This window comes from Eleutherodactylus coqui, chromosome 4, assembly GCF_035609145.1.
Source record: "Eleutherodactylus coqui strain aEleCoq1 chromosome 4, aEleCoq1.hap1, whole genome shotgun sequence".
Classification (NCBI taxonomy): Eukaryota; Metazoa; Chordata; class Amphibia; order Anura; family Eleutherodactylidae; genus Eleutherodactylus; species Eleutherodactylus coqui.
The window spans coordinates 217,407,028-217,426,539 of record NC_089840.1 but is presented as its reverse complement, the minus strand read 5'-3'; the positions used below and the strand labels follow the sequence as shown (position 1 = coordinate 217,426,539).

Genomic DNA, 19,512 nt, shown 5'->3' with positions numbered 1-19,512 from the left:
AATAAGCATTTTGCCTCCATTTTTTTTACCATTTTTTGCTGTGCAGGATAATTAGTGTGCTCAAATTGGTGCTCAAACAGGTCATTAGACATGAGGATACCACATTTGCGTTTTTTTTTTTCTATAGAAATAGGGGAAAATGAGCAAGAAAGGGTTTTCTTTCTTTCTGTATTTTTTTACACCATGTCTTTTGTTTTTTACACTGTTTATGTCCCTGAAGGGGACCTCATTCATAACAGCTATGATAGGGCATTGCAGGACTGCTATGGCTTTTCGCTGGTTTTAGCGAACATAGGCAATGGCAAAGCAGGATGCCTGTATCTGGCGTCCTGTTGCCACGACAACCCGACGGTCCTCGCAATTACATTGCGTGGGTCCAGTAATGTCCAGAGGCAGCGCACTCCCTCTGTGAACCCTTTAAACGCAGCGATCTACATAGATTGCAGCATGTAAAGGGTTAACAGCGGGGATCACTGTCCCAATGCACCCCCGCTGTTGCAGGCTATCGGTATAAGCCAGCTCCTGCTGCCAGATGGCGCAGGATTGTTTTAGATCCCGCGAGATCCACATGACGTAAGGTTATGTAATGTTGCCTTAAGTACCACCCTGCCATGACATAACCCTATGTCCTATGGCGGGAAGGGGTTAAAGGTGTTGTACCAGGATATAAAGTTATTCCCCTATCCACAATATATGATTGGTTAGGGTCCTAGTGGTTGGACCCTGACCAATCGCAAAAATGGGGGTCCCAATGGTCTCCACGTGAATGGAGTAAAGGACACACGAGCATGCCACAGCTACGTTTATTTCAATGACAGTGCCTGAAATTGTCGAGTATGAGCGCCAGAGATTGCTGAGCGCTGTCACTGAAGTTAATGGAGCTGCAGCACGCATCACACTCATCCTCACATCCAGCCATGAGGGGTCCATCGGAACACCCATTATTGTAATCGGTGGTCGGATCATAATGTTATTCCCTATCCTGTAGGCGGGGGAATAACTTTATATCTTGGTACAACCCTTTAAGCATCAAGTGAAGAGTCAGCTCTTGGTGTGTTGGAAGCAGGTAAAATGGGCAAGTGTAGGAAACTGAGTAACTTTGGCGAAATAGTAATGACTAGGCGACTGGAACAGAGCCCTCCAGAATACCAGGGAGGGCGGTTCCCAAGATGCAATGGTTAGTACCAAAAGCGGTTCGAAGAAGGACAACTGGTGACAGGGTCATGGCCACCATAGGCTCATGTATGCATGTTGAGAGAGACTTTTGTTAAATGTAAATGAGCAAATTAAAGAAGTATAGGGATCATCGCACTGTAAGAGGTCATTAGATGCCTCTACACCCTGGACAGTGGATTTCTAAATTACACTTTAGTTTTTTCTTGCTGGCACAACATTACATCTTACCTCACAATTAAAACACTAATAAAAATGTAACTACAAAACTCATCTTTATTTTAGAAAATAAAAACATTTAGCAAAAATGTAACATTATACACAAGTTTTCACTGTATACAAATCTGAAAACAATCGTCCCTGTTCATTCCCAGTGAAGGTACAATGGTAAACGGCTTTATGGGTCGGGATAGTCACAAATGGTAGAAGACTTCAACGTGTAGCGATTTGTAGACTCATTCTATGGAGCGGCAACGACTGCAGTATAAGATGCTGGTTTTAGAAGAACAACTGAAGACATGGTAGAGGATGTTGAGCCCTGGTAGTACCTTCTCATGCTTGCACATAACAGTTTAATCGTTTAGTATGGTCCAGCTCAGGGGTGGAAGTGGGCTAGGGGTCATCTGCTTCCAACTCTTCCACTAATCCGGCCAACTTCTCCATCCGGGATACTTGTTGATCTGAAAAGATTAGACCTAAACAAATGTTACTGCAATTAGAACAGGATTCTCTCCAGTCTCTCCAGGTTGCTCCATGATGTCGGGTAATCACTGAGAAGGATCATAAGAAATCACTGCTTTTGACAGGAACATAGTCTTATAACAGTGTACATTAACACTTACAAGGTGCTCTCAAGCTGGTGACAGACTGTCTGAGCAGTTAGAAGACTTAGAAGGTTCTTTAGGGATGCTTCTTTACCCAATTAGTGTAGGCACAGGTTAGACTGTTCATATCTGTGCAAGCGTCTTCGGCACACAGCTGACATAGATTCCCGAGCAGCCTGGCGGAAGCCCGGAGGACACCATGCTAGTCAACTGGGTCCTATGGACATCATTCATGTCAGTTAAGCATGGGGTCCAGCACTTCCAATGTTTAGCTCCTATGATGGAGCCAAACAATGGAAATAATAGTGCAAATGTGAATCCAGCCTAGTTTTTGGCTGTGGATGGAGGGTTTATTATACTATCAGGATCAAATATGGCTGGATATTCAGAGGAAGTGGATAGTTTGATTGAGAAAAGAGGTCCATCCAAGTGTAAAATACCCCATTTTTAATTTTGCATAAAATGCCTTTATCAAAAATACAAATAGTGGGTGCCTTACTTGACTTATGGTCAGTAAATTACGGTGTAGCATAAGCAGAGGCAGTGAACGATAGCAAAGTACAACTCAAATGGTGCATTTCCTTGAAAGCCAACAAAATCTTGGAGATTTTCTACAGTGTAATTGGCTGTGAAAATCAAGACTTCTAGACCAGCTTTTCTCAACTCCAGTCCTCAGAGACCCCTGACAGGTCATATAGGGGGGTCCCTGAGGAATAGAGTTGAGAAACACTGTTCTAGACCAGTCAACACCGCCTTGATGGGCTGCGCCAGCTGTCTTGGCAATGCTGATTGGAGGACCGTCTGTGGCTGATGCATATCCCAAGATATGGTGCATATTTCAAAATGTTGGTGCAGAAAATGAACATGGCATGGGGTGGAGGGGGAAGGGGAAGGAAATATCATACTGCAAATGTGCTGCTAATGTAAGCCTTTAAAAAGCTAAGTTGATATTTCTGTTGCCAAATTTTGTGCCTTCTGAAGTGTCTCTCGTTTTGATTGGAAAAATAGCTCTGCATACAACGCTGTTTTTCCAGTCAGAATTAGTGATGAAGGCTCCAAATGTAGCCCAACCTTTGCAGAAGTCCTTACCACCTCATGACATTAGCACAGTCTAGTCTTATAGTTTTCTTAAATCATAAGTCATAGGAGTACAAAAGTAACCAGTCATTTGTAGTAACTCATACCTCTTGTTATAGTTGTATATCTCAAGATCTGTAAGTTATAGCATTAACCTCTTCAGTGGCACGCCCGGAAATTTTCCAGGACTAGCTGCGCTGCCCATAGTGACATAGCCCAGAAGATTTCCTGGCTATGTTTCACTATAGGACCATGCAGAACACAATGCCATAAGCTGTGGCATTGTGCTCTGCCTGCACAGTCCCACAAAGAACCAGTGCAGGACTTTAAAAAAAGAAGCGGGAAGATATAACCGATCTACCGGCAACTTCCCGATTCTTCCCTGCACTGTTTACATCTGGCCACGGAAACCATCGGCTTTTCAGACGCCGGCTGATGGTCGCCGTGCAGGGAGAGCTGGTGACCAACTGTCAGATGATAGCCGGGCACCAGCTCTTACAGCAGAGAACAAAGAAAACCTCCAATCTCCGCTGTTTAACCCTTTACATACCGCAATCTCTGTGACCGCAGCATGTAAAGTGCTGACAGCTGAGAACGGAGAAAACCTCTGATCTCCGCTGTTTAACCCTTTAACATGTTGTGGTCTGTGCGACTGCAGCATGTAAAGGGCTGACAGAAGCAGAGGGCTCCCTCTGTCACCATTGGACAGCTCTCCCTGCCACGTGGACCATCGGCTCGTCAGAAGCCGGCCGATGGTCTCCATGGCAGGGAGAGCTGGTGATCGGCTGTCAAATGAAAGCCGTGTCACCATCAGAACCCTCGCAATGTGAGCAGGTGGTTCTGAAGGGTCTCAGTTGCATCCGGAGGCTTGAATATAGCCTCCGGGTCTGCCAGCTAAATTAGGCTATGGCGCTAAGACTCTTTCTGAGCTTCATAGCCTGTCTAATACCCTACTATGCCTCAGCATTCCAGAGTATTAGAAGAATAAAAAAAAGGATTATGCAAGTTCCCTAAAAAAGACAAAAATGTAAAAACAATGAAAAAGTTAAAAAATTATAAAAAAAACAACAATAAAAATGCCAAAACCCCACCATTCTCCCTTTAGGGCTTATTTACACGGGCATATATCGGTCAGGTTTTCACGCCCGGCTGATATACGCTGCCCCTTTCTGCAAGGGGAGGAGCTAGTGCATTGAACTCCCGCCCCCTCTCTGCCTCTTGCTACTGTTTGCAATGGAGGGTTGGGTCAGGGGCGGAGCTATGTTCCATCTTGTTATGCCCCCTCCATTGCAAGCAATGGCGAGGGTCAGAGAGGGGACGGGATCTCAGTTCACCAGCTCCCCGTCCCATCTCACCTGTTTCTGGGCTGGTGCACTGAGCTGATTTCTGCAGGAAGCAGACAGCTCCATAATCACTGCAGTGGCAGGGCTCGGTATTGCATCAAATTTTCCATTCATTTCAATGACTGCAATGCCAGGGCTGGCCACCGCACTGAGAAGGAAGCTGTCTGCTTCCTGCAGATTTAAACTTAGTGCATTGGCCCTACAAACAGCTGATCGGTGGGGTTCCTGGTAACGGACTTCCACCAAGCTACTATTGATGATCTATCTTCAGGATAGGTCACCAATAGTTTACAAACTCTTTAATTCACTTCCCTCAGCCATAAAACAGGCATGCATTACTTAATACAGTTTGATAGAAGAGAAATCTGTAGGATGAGTTTCTGTTTGCTGGTGTAGACTGGATTATGGTCATGATTTGCAATCGTTACTTACCATGTTTCACCTGCTTCAGCGCTGATGCGACTTGATAACTGAACACGGATTCACAAAGGAATCCCTCTGAGCCATCTGCAAACAGAAGGATAGAAAAACGCATGAGCAACATTCTTGCCAAGACTGCACTATTGTATGTCCTGCCTACAAGTTGTAGAACATCTACTGACACTGGCCAGGATTCCAATCATTTCCACCTACTTTTACTGACATGTGCATGTTATGGCCCCCCGTTCACGCTTATGGACTACTAGCGCCAAACACATGTCTAGGTTAAATGGCCGTTGATGAAACTGTCCCGCATCTGCAGGCGCGTGTAGTGTGTGTTTGCGATAGAAACATTACATTGTGAGCGTTACCGGCGACCATGACAGATATTAGGGACGACAATCTCTGTACATTGCTGCAGAATATGTTGGAGCTATAGAGGTAACAAGAAAATGAAGACCAGCACAAGTAACCATTTCTCCGCATTCACATGGGCGCTTGCGTATTTCGGTCTGTAAATACGCTGTTGCCTTGTGCTTTGCGGCGTATTGGTATTCTTTTACTTCACATAAATATGCAGCGTATTTCCGCATGTAATAGAAACGTGCGAAATCTTCTTGATTTTGTGGGTAAATACGTAGCGATTACGCAGGTTTCCTGTGTATTTTGTGTGCATTTGCGCATGCACATTGATTTCAATAGGCTTCTACAGTGCGTAATAGACGCTAAGATACCGTGCTTCCTTAAAAAGAAGACCCTGTCTTATATTAACCCCTTAAGGACACGGCCTATTTTGGGCTTAAGGATGCAGCTATTTTTGGCAGATTTTTATATCCATTTTTCAAAAGCCACTTTTTGTCGCCGTGGCCATATAAGGGCTTGTTTTTTGCATGGCGAACTATAGTTTTTATCGGTGCCATTTTTTTTTACTCTAAATCATCACTGTTATCTATTGGATAACAGTGATCACGTCCCCGGTGACATCTCTCTGCACATGGTACCCAGGAGCAGAGGGATTTAAAATTTCCCGGGCACGAGCCCCTCTGCGCAGAAGGATACTTCAGGTCCCAGAAGATTGGGACATCGCGGAGGACCCGAGTGAGTATTTTCACCTCTCCTTATGGATCCGATCCATGAGAGGAGATGGAACAAACTTCTTTCCAACCTTTTAAAACTTTTTCGTGATCGCCGCTTTTCATTGGATAGTGGCAATCACGTGCACAGGGGACCGGTCACCTCGGTCTCCAGTGACATCTCCTGGTTCCCGGCTACCTTCAGGAGTCGGCATCCAGGAGACTTTAAATTTGCCGGGGCTCCTGGCCTTCTGCGCATGCGCGTGACGTCATACATCTGGCACACATATGCAGAAGAGCGGTGACGGGTCCCAAAGAACCAATTCCCCGTGGGACACCACGGACAAGGCGGGTGAGTAATCTCAGCTGATCGGATCCATCAGGGCAGCTGAATCTTAATCTTTTTTTAACTATTTATTCATTTAATTGCGATCGGCGCTATACACCGGATCACATTGCCAGGGGGGGGGGGGCAAATAGGGCTTTAATTCTAAGAGGATGCATGTTTTTATGTCCTCCAGGATTAAAGCCCACTTAGCTAGGACGTAAAAAGGCAATGGGGCCGTCACTAAGAGGTTAAAGTTGAAAGTGTAAATTGTTACAGATGCCCATAATCCCACTGACAGATGATGTCACAGGAAATCAGGTGACCGCTGCAGCCAATGAGAAGCTGCAGTGTCACCATCCATTCTCCTGGCATCGGCGCTCAGACCCTGATAGCCGCAATGCCAGGAGTTCAAGAACATGATGCTGCATTTATCATTGGCTACCGAGGTCACGTGACTTCCTATGCCCCTCCCCCTGAGTCTGCAGCAGGCTGCAGTGCTGAGTCCTGGCGTACGCGTGTATCTCTGTATATTATTTTCACACAGGGCGTCCTACTGAAAAGGGGTTGTCCGGTAACCGGAGAGTCCTTAAACATAGACATATACCTTATATTTACTATCTACAATGCAGTAACAATAAAGCAATATGACCGTTGTTCTCAAACAGCTGAGCGATCTCTCCGAATAAGTGCGAGATTTACTAAACTGAATAAGGCAAAATTCTGCCTCAATCTTAGGCTGAAGCGGTGCGCCCCCTGTGTACGTATGATGTAACTACACGCTATGCCTCACACTCACTCATCATCACCATAGCATCTACAGGGTGGTCCACGGAAAAGAAGGCGGGCAGCCCACTCTGTCTATAAGAAAGTCTATCAATGTTGTCCATAGCAGCCAATCACAGCGCAGCTTTCATTTCTTATACTGCTGAGGTAAGATGAAAGCTGCGCTGTGATTGGTTGCTATGGCAACAAAAATTTTCTTTTAGACAGCTTTGATGAGAGTGTGGTGCCGGGCTAATATTCCGTGGCCCATCCTGTACAAGAAGCTTCATTAGAATATTGCTTACTGGGAAATATTGTAATTAGATGCGCCAAGAATATAACAAAAGTCTGGAAGCTGCTGAACAGTTCCCCCGTGGCTACAGAAATATGGCGGAGGGGGCATGCAGAGGGACCTTCATGTTGGTTCACCCCGAGTACTTTGTGGATTAGGAACAGAGGACGCCTTTACATTATAACTATTATTCCTAAGGGCTCGTGTCCTCGGGTGGTCTTTCACCGCCTATTACACATGCGTTGCACGGCCACGTAATGCGTGCTGAATGGAGCTAATGAGAGTAAATGGACCTTCATTAGTCCTTGCACATGAGCGTATAGACACTGCATGTAGATACCAGCGAGAACTAGATTGCAGCATGCTCTATTCTCCAGCATACCACGCAGAGTGAGCCGTATACGTTTGTATAAGCAGCGTATGCAAACCTGTCCATACACAATACATTATGTACGGGTGGCGATTCATACGCAACGCAGATATGACACAGCAGGGGATTAAAAAAAAAGACAGCCACACTGCGCATGACCGCGGCCGTGAGATACGCAGATATGCGCAGTACACTCGCTGCCCGTACGCGGTATCACAAACACTGGTAAAACGCTGCGAGGGCACCTGTGGACATGAGCCCTAAGGCCGCTGAGTAATTCTCCTGAGCATGGAGATATGTATATAGATTGCAGTCGCCGTCGGGACGGGCTTCCCAATAATACACCATATCCCTGCAGCACATCATATATTCTGTCACACAAGTACCACGTCCGCTGCCGGATATCCATACTAATAGTATACATGCTAAAGTAAGGCCCAATGTCCACAGGCGGATTCGATTTGTGGAACCAGCGCTGGAGAACCGCAAATCAAGCCGTCCATAGGGATGCATGGATGTCCGCAAAGCAATGACAAGCATGCAGATGTGATTTTTCCCACACACCGCATACAGGGCTCAGGCAGGCAGATCAGCCGGAAGGTCAGTTTCTTACTTTGATATCTGATGTTCAAAGCAGCTTTCAAAGATGGCGCCGTTGTGCTGACTTCCCACAATGCCCTGCGCTCTCCCCCCTCTGTGTGCGAGCTCCCAATGACTGGCCTCGCTCAGCTCCCGTCCTGGCCACGCCCACCTCTAGTGAACTAATCTAAGTCTCTTCCCGCCCAGGCCCCGCCCCCTCTAAGTCCCTCCACAGGACAGAATGTTCTCCTGCTGTACAATGTACTTAGAGGGGGCGGGGTCAGGAGAGACTGTCTATACTCACAGGATAAAATCCTGAACGATGAGAGTTCAGTGTAAACAGCAGCCGTTCAGTACTGAACGTCCGCTGTGCAAAGTGAATGGAGAGGGGCGGGGGAGAGCGGGGAGAGAAATCTCCTGCAGCCGCCCCACTGTGAAACAAGGATACCCGCTTGACAGGCACCTCCCCCCCGACCGTGACAAGTTATGGTGACAGCCCCCTCCCACCGTGCAACAAGTTATAGCAATAGCCCCTTCCCCACTGCGACAAGTTATGGTGAGAACACCCCTCCGCCTCTCCCAGTGCGACAAGTTATAGCGACAGCTCCCCTCCTCCCGACAAGTTATGGTGACAGCCCCCCTCCCGTGCGACAAGTTACGGAGACAGTCCTCTCGCGCGACAAGTACACTGACAGCCCCCTTTCCCCCCACATGACAAGTAACACTGACAGCCCGCCCTCTTCCCTGCGGCGACAAGTTGTCAGCACCCCAACTCCCGTGGCGACTAGTTGTCAGCACCCCAACCCCCGCGGCGACTAGTTGTCAGCACCCCAACCCTTGAGGCAACTAGTTGTCAGCATCCCAACCCCCGCGGCGACAAGTTATCAGCACCCCAACCCCCGCGGCGACTGGTTGTCAGCACCCCAACTCCCGCGGCGCCTAGTTGTCAGCACCCCAACCCCGTGGCGACTAGTTGTCAGCAACCCAACCCCCGAGGCAACTAGTTGTCAGCACCCCAACCCCCACGGCGACTAGTTGTCAGCTTTTAACCCGCGCGGGGACTAGTTGTCACCCCCCAACTCCTGCGTCCACTATTTGTCACCACCCCAACTCCTGTGTCGAAAAGTTGTCAGCACCTGAACCCTAGCGGCGACAAGTTGTCAGCACCCCAACTCCTGCGGCAACTAGTTGTCAGCACCCCAACCCCCGCGTCGACAAGTTGTCAGCACCCTAACCCACACAGCAACTAGTTGTCCGCACCTCAACCATTCAAAATAGTCATGGCTCTCCTCCCTGCACAAACAGGATTACACTGAGATGAGACACGTCTGTATAGATAACACAGGACCACTATTCACAATACTCACAGCTCACCTCCTCTCCTCCCTGCACATACAGGATTGCACTGAGAGGTGACACCTATATATAGATAACACAGCAGCCACCATTCACAATAGTCACAGCTCACCTCCTCCCCTCCCTGCACAGACAGGATTATACTGAGAGGTGACACCTATATATAGATAACACAGGACCAACATTCACAATAGTCACAGCTCACCTCTCCTCTCCCTGCACAGACAGGATTACACTGAGAGGTGGCACCTATATATAGATAACACAGGACCACCATTCACAATAGTCACAGCTCACCTCCTCTCCTCCCTGCACAGGCAGGATTATAGTGGGTGGGTTGGTGGCTCGCTGGGCAGGTCGGTGGCAGGGGCAGTTATACAACCCACTCCCCTCCCCCCCTGCAATAAGTTATGGCAGCCCCCTCCCCCACTCCCATGAGAGAAGTTATGACAGCCCCCGCTCCCAGTAGTAATACTTACCCTCCAGCTGATGACCGGTGGACACTCCTGTCCGTCTCCAGTACGGACTGCGCATGCGCGAATAATCTGACGCGTGTTCCTGAGCCGGCAGGCGCTGCTGCGCATGCGCAGAAAAACAGGCGCGCACCCCTGGCCCGAGGACGTGTGTTTACGGCCCGACAAGAGGAGAAGACTGAAGATAGGGAGCACTCCTGTAGGTAAGTATATATCTTCTGTATGGCTGATTTACAAAGCACAAAGTATATTACAAAGTGCTTTGTAATGGCCATACAGAAGTGCATACATACATTTGTCAGGGCCAGACAACGCCATAAAGTGCGGTGGAGCGGAGTGCACATAATAAGCTAGGCCTCCACAAACGGGCAGACACCTGAGGGCAGACGTCGTTGCCGCACGTATGTGATTATTAGGCTAGCAGGGGTACCAGCGTTGCCCCGGATTAAGGGTGGGTTCACACAGGGCGGATTCCCGTCGGAAATCTCGCGGTTTGGCCGCAGCAAAAACCGCGAGATTTCCGCCGGGAGAACCGCCGCGGTTTAAGCTGCGGCGGCTTTGAAGCAGCTCGGCCGCATGCTTTTCCGTTGCGGCCGGCGCTCCCATAGAGGAGAGCGCGGCTGCGGTTTCAACCGGATTTACTGCAGCGGATTAGCCGTCCCGTGTGGACGAGGTTTCTCAGAAATCTCATCCACATGGCTGGCTAATCCCGAGATTAGCGGCCGCGGGCGGATCTGCTGCGGCAAATCTGCGGCAAATCCACCCTGTGTGAACCCAGCCTAAAACTTGAATGAATGCCACATTAACATGGATTGAGATTTTAAAGAAAATCTGGGTTTCCCATAGCAACCAATCACAGCGCAGCTTTTATTTTACCTCAGTAGTATAAGAAATACCAACCAATCACAGCACAGCTTTTATTTTACCTCAGTAGTATAATATATACCAACCAATCACAGCACAGCTTTTACTTTACGTCAGTAGTATAATACATACCAACCAATCACAGCACAGCTTTTACTTTACGTCAGTAGTATAATACATACCAACCAATCACAGCACAGCTTTTACTTTACGTCAGTAGTATAATACATACCAACCAATCACAGCACAGCTTTTACTTTACGTCAGTAGTATAATACATACCAACCAATCATAGCACAGCTTTTATTTTACCCTAGCTGTGTAAGAAATGATTTTGACAATTGTATCTCCCATCCATTTTTTGCTCTTCCTGTAATTCGCCTCACAAGGACAAGTCAATCACAGAACATGGCCGTTACTTACTGAGTGAGGAGTGCATATAGACAAGTCAGCTCTAGCGCATCTGATGACCAGAGCATTTGTAATGACCATCAATAAGGCTCAAGGGCAAACACTGAGGCCCAATGTCCCCAACCGAAAGATACACAAAGGGAAACATGGCCGTCCGCAATGAAATAAAGCATGTGGATTTGATTTGCGGACCTTTCGGTCTAGAAACAAGTTGCAGCATGCTCCATTTCAGTGCGGATCCCTCATGGACGACTTCCATTGCAGTCAATGGAAGCAGTCTGACCCGCGGCCCACGCGTATCTAACTGTGCCGCCGGGCAGCGGATCCCGCGGGAAAGCAGGAGACTTGAAAAAAATCCTCCACTGCGCATGTACGGCGGCACGCCAGCCGGCACTGCCGCACACATACGTAGTGAAGAAAATAGAAGACCCGGACGGGTAAGCAGTGTCCTCGGCCACGGACAGAGTGGGAATCCACTGCGGGCTACTGCCACGGAATCCGACCCGCCCGTGGACATGAGACCTTATGGTAGGTGGTGTACATTTTCTCATGGGCACCTATGTGCCGCACTCACATGTATACAGGCCACAAAACCTTTATATCCTAGCAAAAGATGACAAGACCAAAAACGTACAGAACTGCGCTGACAGCAGATCGCGGCTACATTCCTTTCACTATTTCATAAAAAACACAAATTCCACGCAGATGGAAATATGCTATAGCCCCCCCCTTGGCTCATGTGCTGGGATAGCGCTGCCGCCGCACACGGCTGGGGTCAGAGGTTGGCCACGGCAGTCATGTGTGTATATGAACATGTCACCCCAGCAGCATGTCAACAAAAGCCAGCGAAGAAGCCTGGAGCAGTGGAGAAGACTAACCACTTTACCCCTCATCCGCTCCATCCATGGCAGGGCGGCTGTCTCTGACAGCTGACACCCGCCTGTAACAGCCGCCATCAGCGTTCACATTGATCGCAGCTGTTAATCCTTTAAATCGATCTGACAGCGGCATTTAAATGCCCCAATCGGCATTTAGTGGTCCAAAACAGCCCCCTCGCGATGAGATTGCAAGGTGTGGTTTGGTTGTCATGACACCCTGGGCCTCCTGAAGATTCCCAAGGCTACCATGAAGAGACTGACTGTCAGCATACAGCATAATGCAATACTATGGTACTGCATTACACAGTATGGCCTCATGCCCATGGCCGGGTCCATTTCCACCTGTGAAATATCGCAGCAGAATCAGACCTGGCGTCCCCCAGACACCCTATAGCAGTGATGACGAACCTTTTAGAGACCGAGTGCCCAAACTGAAACCCAAAACCCACTTATTTATCGCCCCAGCGGTAATAGTGACTGCGCACAGCGACCTCAGTGTTCATAGTGACATCCCACAGCGGATTTATTTAGCTTCACAATACATTATATGGTGCATTAAAGAGAACCATAAAAAACTACAATTCGCCCCACAAGAAGCAACAAGCCCTCAGACAGCTGCGTTATCGGAAAAATAAAACGGTTAGGATTTTCTGAATGTGGGGAAGAGAAACGAATCTTATATAAAACCGCCTGCAGGCTTTTCTTGCACCGCACTTTGACCCCTTTGTGTGACCTTTGGTGGATGATTTTGGTGTCATTAGATTTGAGACATCCTCACCACCGCCGTAAAATCATGAAATTAGAGTTTGATGCATTGAGTGACTCTCAGGCCGGGTCAAAGCTCTTATGTTAAGTCTAGCGGCGCTGTTGTGCTTCACCCATTGATTATGAGCGCTATAACCAGCGATAAGGTATTGCTGTACAGAAGTCATGCAATGCCTTACCATAGCAATCACTGCTGCTATGGAGCAGGTCCGCTTCAGGGCTTATTCACGCCTGTCCGATATACGGTGTCCCTTTCTGCAGGTGGAGGAGGTGGGCTGGTCCAGGAGCAGTGCACTGAGCTCCCGCCCCATCTCTGCCCCTCGCCACTATATGCAAGCGGAGGGGGCAGGATGAGGCGGAACTTATCTCTGCCATCCCCACCCTCCTGCCCCTCCCATTGTAAACAGTGGTGAAGGGCGTAGAGGGGGCATGAGCTCAGTGCACTGCTCCCGGCCCGCCTCCTCCCCCTGCAGAAAGGGACACCGTATATTGGGCGGGTGTAAAAACCAGGACAATATACGGACGTCTGAATAAGCCCTCAGGGAAATAAACAGTGTAAATAAACTAAAGAAATAATGTAAAGAAATAAAATAAAATACCTTGGTTTTTTACTTGTTTACCGCTATTTGCAAGAAAAAAAATTACTAATTTCAGAAAAACCTCACATATGTGGTATCATTGTGTCCGTAATGAGCACACGAATTATCCTGCGCAGCAAATACCTCCAAAAAAGAGCAATAAAGGCAATCCAAAGAGCCATATGTACCCCGAAATGGTACAAATTAAAACTACAGTTCGTGACGCAAAAAACAAGCCCTGACAAAGCTCTGTCCATGAAAAAATCAAAAACGTTATGTGACTTTGAATGTGATGAAGTGGAAAAACCTAAAAAAAATTATGTTTTTGGCATCGTTGTAAACGTATCGAACCGCAGAAAAAATATATTGCGTCATTTATACTGTTAGGCCTCATGTCCACGCGCTTAGAATCCGCAGCGTTTCTCCCGCACGCGGATCCGCGCCTCATAGGGATGCATTGCACACCCGCAGGTAGTTAAATATCTTTGGATGTCATATTCCCGCGTCAGGCGCGGATCCGCGTGCAGGAAACAAAATGGACATGCTCCATTTTCGTGCGGGTCTCCCGCGGGGACGCCTCCCGCAGGCTTCTATTGAGGCCTATCGAAGCCGTCCGGATCCGCGGGAGACCCGTACCAGAATTAAACTCACCTGCTCCGGACGATGCGGTTCTTCCCTTCTTCGAGGCCGGATCTTCTTTCTTTGGCCCGGCAGATGTGCCCGGCACGCCGCCGGCGTGTCGAGCACATCCGCCGGGTCGGAGAATGAAGATCCGTCCGCGAAGGAAGGAAGATCCGCATCCTCCAGAGCAGGTGAGTTTATTCTGATTTTTAGGCATCATGTCCGCGGGGCAGGAGGGACCCGCTGCGGGATTCTACATGAAGAATCCGTGGCGGGCCTGATTTTCCCCGTGGACATGAGGCCTTAGATTGTCGCTGTAAAAAAAAAAAAATTAAAAACAATGGCAGAATTAATTAATAAATACTATAGTTGACCACGCAAAACATAAGACCTTATACGACTGTCGACTGGAAAATTAAAAGTTGTGGCTCTTGAAAACTGTAAATGAAAATCCCTCAGAAATCGTTGCGTTCTTAAGCCCAAAATAGGCCATGTCCATAAGGAGTTAACCGCTTAACATCACAGGACCACAGATCGCGGTATGATGTAATGCTATACATTAGATCATACTGTAGGAGCGATCAACGCATCACAAGTTGTTGTCCCCTCTGGGGACTAACAAAAAAGGTAAAATTACATTTTTACTGATTATTAAATTAAAAAAGCTAATAAAAGTAAAACAAAACCCTTTTGCCATATTTATAATAAAGGGATCTAAATAGTAATACAAAAATACATATTTAGTATCGCAGCGTCCGTAAAAGTCTGATCTATCAAAGTAATGCATTATTTACCCTGCATGGCGAACATCATCAGAACTAGAGATGAGCGAGCCTACTCGGCCAAGCCCCTTTTTTGCCTGAGTACCGCGATTTTCGAGTACTTCCGTACTCGGGCGAAAAGATTCGGGGGGCGTCGTGGGTGAGTGGGGGGTTGCAGCGGGGAGTGGGGGGGAGAGGGAGAGAGAGAGGGCTCCCCCCTGTTCCCCGCTGCTACCCCCGCTTCGCCACGCCGCCCCCCGAATCTTTTCACCCGAGTACAGAAGTACTCGAAAATCGCGGTGCTCGATTGAGTAATTACTCGAAACGAGTAAGTTCGCTCATCTCAGAACATAAAAATAAAGAACACCAGAATTGTGCTTTTTTGGTCACCCCTATATCCAAGAAAAAATGTAATAAAAAATGATCAAAAAGCCGTATGTACGCCAGAATGGTAGCAATGGAAACAATGGGGCGTCCCGCACAAAATGAGATGTCGTACAACTATGTCGAAAAAATGAAAAAGTTATAGTCGTCAGACGATGGAAGCAGGAAATAATTTTTAAAAATTACATATCTTCGAAAAACAAAAAATAGGAGTACAGCCCCAAAAAAACCTATATAACTTTGGTATTATAAGTATTCGTACTGACCCATAGAATAAAGTGATCAGGTCATTCTTGTTGCAGTCTGTACGCCGTAAAAACAAGACACACCCAAGATGGTGGAATTTAGTTTTTTTCCCATTTCACTCCACTGAGAAGTTTTTCCTTACATTATATAGTACATTATATAGTACCACTGAAAAACACAACTCGGCCCGCAAAATACAAGCCCTCATAGAGCGACGTCGATGAATAAATGAAGGAGTTATGATTTTTTTAAAAGGGGAGAGGAAAAAGCGAAAATGGAAAAACAAGGGCCGTGTCATTAAGGGGTTAAAACACATATATACCGAGCAAAAAATATATAACCATCACTTGCATCATATATACACTTCTGTACATCCCATATGCCCCCTGTATATACAGATAACGACAGTTATCACACATTTTATATATAATGTGAGCCCTCACTGACCGACTCTGAGGCTGACTTCACACTGCGCTCGTCAACGTGCGATTTCACCGCGGATGCGAGGCGTCTTTTGTATTAAAAACATCTGGCATCACTTCGGAGAAGTAGCGATCCTCCGCCGCGGCTGATCACGGAGTTTCTCCCATTGTTCTCATTGGTGAGACGCCTCATTGCATCGCGTGCATCTAGCACATGGAGCGATGCTGCCGCTGGCCCCACTGACAACAATGGCCGCTGCGATGTGAAGGCGCGCCCAAAGACGGTACGTGTCGCGATTCTTTTCCTGTATCGCTTTGTGGTGCAATGTGGGTAAACAATCGCTCATGCGTATGACCCCGTTCAAAAGAATGGGGATCATATTCACATCCCGCAAGGCACAAGACTCGTGGGAGAATCTTGCCCGTGTGAAGCCGGCCTGACTCATCACTAATTCCCTAAGGCCGCTCTCACGCACGCATTAGCACATCATGGCGTTTTACTGCGATTTCGCGCGGCCTTTTCTAAGGCATTCCACTATTTGTCAGCGTTTTTTGAAGCGCCCCACTATGGGTGATGAGGTGCGTTAAAAAGTGCTAAAATGCACGAAAATAGAGCAGACAGCGCTTGAAAATCACAGCGTTAGACATGCTGCGTCCGAGCGCTAGTCGGCAGAACATCACTGAAATCAATGGAGGCGCTGTGCCGCGATTAAGCATCGCAGTAAATAGCGGGCTGTGTGAGAGCGGCCTTACTCCCCATGAAGGACAAACATGACATTTGGCGCAAATGTTCCTTAGATCCTAAGTAGGAAAAGTAACGGGGTCACAACTGGATTATACAATTCTAGCCAAGGAAGCACGCGGTCACCTCCACGCGGTGTTTCCTGGGTAACGTGAAGAACCAGGCAAAGTGGGGAACATACTATAATCCTCGGTTCCTGTTCTCTGTACCAAACTAACTGGGGCGAAGCCGAGTATATCAGCCAGTATATATATATATATATATATATATATATATATACACACACACACACAACACCCGTATGCGCATAGCGCTCACACCATACATACAGCACCATCATCCACCGGCCATACACGCCTTCTACACAGGAATATGGGGTCGGACACATATACTCTATCATATATATATATATACAGAACAGAGATCAGAAGGCAGCGCCCCAGAGTGGGGGGGGGGGGGATTTATATTTACCAATTTAATAAATATAATATTTTTATCTCACCCTGCGGTAACCGGGTTTCCCTGGGGAGCGCCGGTGGGTCAAAGATCCAGGCCGGCAGGAAGAACCAGATAATCGGGTGGTTGAGGTGATAGATATGCTGGTCGCCGGTCCTTACGACATCACATCATGGAGAGCATCGGAGGGAAATTAGAATATATAAGTATAAACCGGAGAGAGATAGACAATAGCAGAAACTAAATAAAAATCCCCAGCGAGCGGTCCGGACCATGCGGAAGGGGCGGGCCCAGGGGATTATACAACGCTTCTTTAGATGAAGGGTGCACTCGGTGTGAGGCACCCTGTGAAGTAGGTCCGGCACACTTATATGTCTGTTGGAGTCCGTTCACTGCAGCGCTGGGAATATTTATATAGAACACACATATACAAACGTTATACAACATCCAGAGCATCATATACAGACAGTATGCACACAAGGTATAATGTGCATTCACAGCATGCACACGGTGTATTATTTAGGCCGCCTGCAGACGGCTGGGTCGGAGAATTCTCGCAGCAGGATCCGACCCGCGCCCCGGCAGTGAGCAGTGCGGCTCACCTTCTTCCGCGTCTTCTCCTCTCTGTGATGTGCAGGCTGCCACCCAGCGGGCACATGCGCAGAGCGGAGGCGGCGTGCCAGGGGTGACATCTCTGTGTGGGCCTCTGTGAGACCCGCACAGAAATAGAACATGTCATGATTTGTTTACCGCGTGTGATTTCACACGGACAAATCACGGCCGTCTGCATAGGATTGCGTTTTGCAAAGCAATCCTATGCAGGCGGGCACGGGCGGAAATTCTGCGAGAAATCCCGCCGTGGAATTTCCGCCCGTGTGCAGGGGACCATAGTCATATACAATGTATACCAACTATACAGTGTAGTATACAGGCATATCTATATACAGTGTACTACATATAGAATATACACACTATGCCCACAGTGTATTATACTACCATATACACACACTGCACACTGTAGTATACAGCCATATATACACACTATACATACCGGTAGTATACAGCCATATAGACACACTATACATAGCATACAGCCATATACACACACATACATAGTATACAGCATATATACACACACTACACATAGCATACAGCCATATATACATACATACATAGTATACAGCCATATATACACACTATACATAGTATACAGCATATATACACGCACTATACATAGTATACAGGCATATCTATATACAGTGTACTACATATAGAATATACACACTATGCCCACAGTGTATTATACTACCATATATACACACACTGCACACTGTAGTATACAGCCATATATACACATTATACATACCGGTAGTATATAGCCATATACACACACACATACATAGTATACAGCCATATACACACATACAGACTATACAGCCATATATACACACTATACATACCAGTAGTATACAGCCATATACACACACACATACATAGTATACAGCATATATACACACACTATACATACTATACATAGTATACAGCATATATACACACTATACATACCAGTAGTATACAGCCATATACACACACATACATAGTATACAGCATATATACACACACACTATACATACTATACATAGTATACAGCATATTAACACATACATAGTATACAGCAAATATACACACATATGAGCAGACTACATACACCAGACGTGCAGCAGAGTGAAGCTTCTCTCCTTCGGCAGTAGGAGCTCCAAGGCTCCGCAGAGCCGCTCACCATGATGTAATCCTGCGGAGGGCATATTAACTTTTTCTTCCCCAGTTCTGCCTAAACTCAGCAATTCAAGCAACCTTAGGGTTAGGGTTTAGGCTTGGGCTTAGTTGCCGACCCTCCTACGGCCGTGCTGCTGCTTGTTTAACTACCCGGCCACACGTGCACATCTCCAAAGGGGGTGTGTCTCCAACAACCAATCAGGTCGCTGGAATCGCTCACTGCTACTGAACTGCGGCTGAAATCCCAAATATGCCTCCCGGCTACTCTGTGTTGCAGTTCTGCAGGAAGAAGAGACAGGAGTCACGTGAGCTGTCAAACCCCGCTCGAGCTCCGCGGGTCACGTGTCCTCCCGCGCGCACCTGATGTCACAACAGACTGCACACGGCTCAACTGACAGTTGAGAGTCGCGCTCAACCCGTATGGACGACGCGATGGACGCAGCCAAGAAGAGGATCCAGCGCCTGCTGCACGAGGCCTCAGCCTACAGGGACTTGTCATCCGCCCTGGACCTTCGGGACAGCCCTGCTCTGTCAGGTA

At 47.5% G+C, this 19,512-nt stretch overlaps 1 protein-coding gene and 1 long non-coding RNA gene across 5 annotated transcripts in view; one reads left to right on the top strand and one right to left on the bottom strand.

Moving 5' to 3' along the window:
• Nucleotides 1-1,767: 1,767 nt before the first annotated feature.
• LOC136626046 (uncharacterized) lies at nt 1,768-19,487 on the bottom strand. 3 transcript variants are annotated; one of them, XR_010792616.1, is made up of 3 exons: nt 18,979-19,487; nt 4,850-4,924; nt 1,768-1,853 (listed from the first exon to the last, which is right to left on the bottom strand). It is a non-coding gene; the product is annotated as an uncharacterized lncRNA (long non-coding RNA). The 3 variants fall into 3 exon arrangements; XR_010792618.1 differs by lacking the exon at nt 18,979-19,487 and adding an exon at nt 18,907-18,951; XR_010792617.1 differs by lacking the exon at nt 18,979-19,487 and adding an exon at nt 17,245-17,500.
• Nucleotides 19,186-19,512, top strand: part of LOC136626045 (anaphase-promoting complex subunit 16-like) — a 90,093-nt gene continuing 89,766 nt past the window's right edge. The window contains exon 1 of one of the 2 annotated variants that reach the window (XM_066600755.1): nt 19,186-19,509. In XM_066600755.1, coding sequence (XP_066456852.1) covers nt 19,395-19,509 — 115 coding nt within the window. In that variant the 5' untranslated portion in view covers nt 19,186-19,394. The remainder of the gene's footprint in view (nt 19,510-19,512) is intronic. The other variant, XM_066600756.1, reaches the window with a different exon arrangement.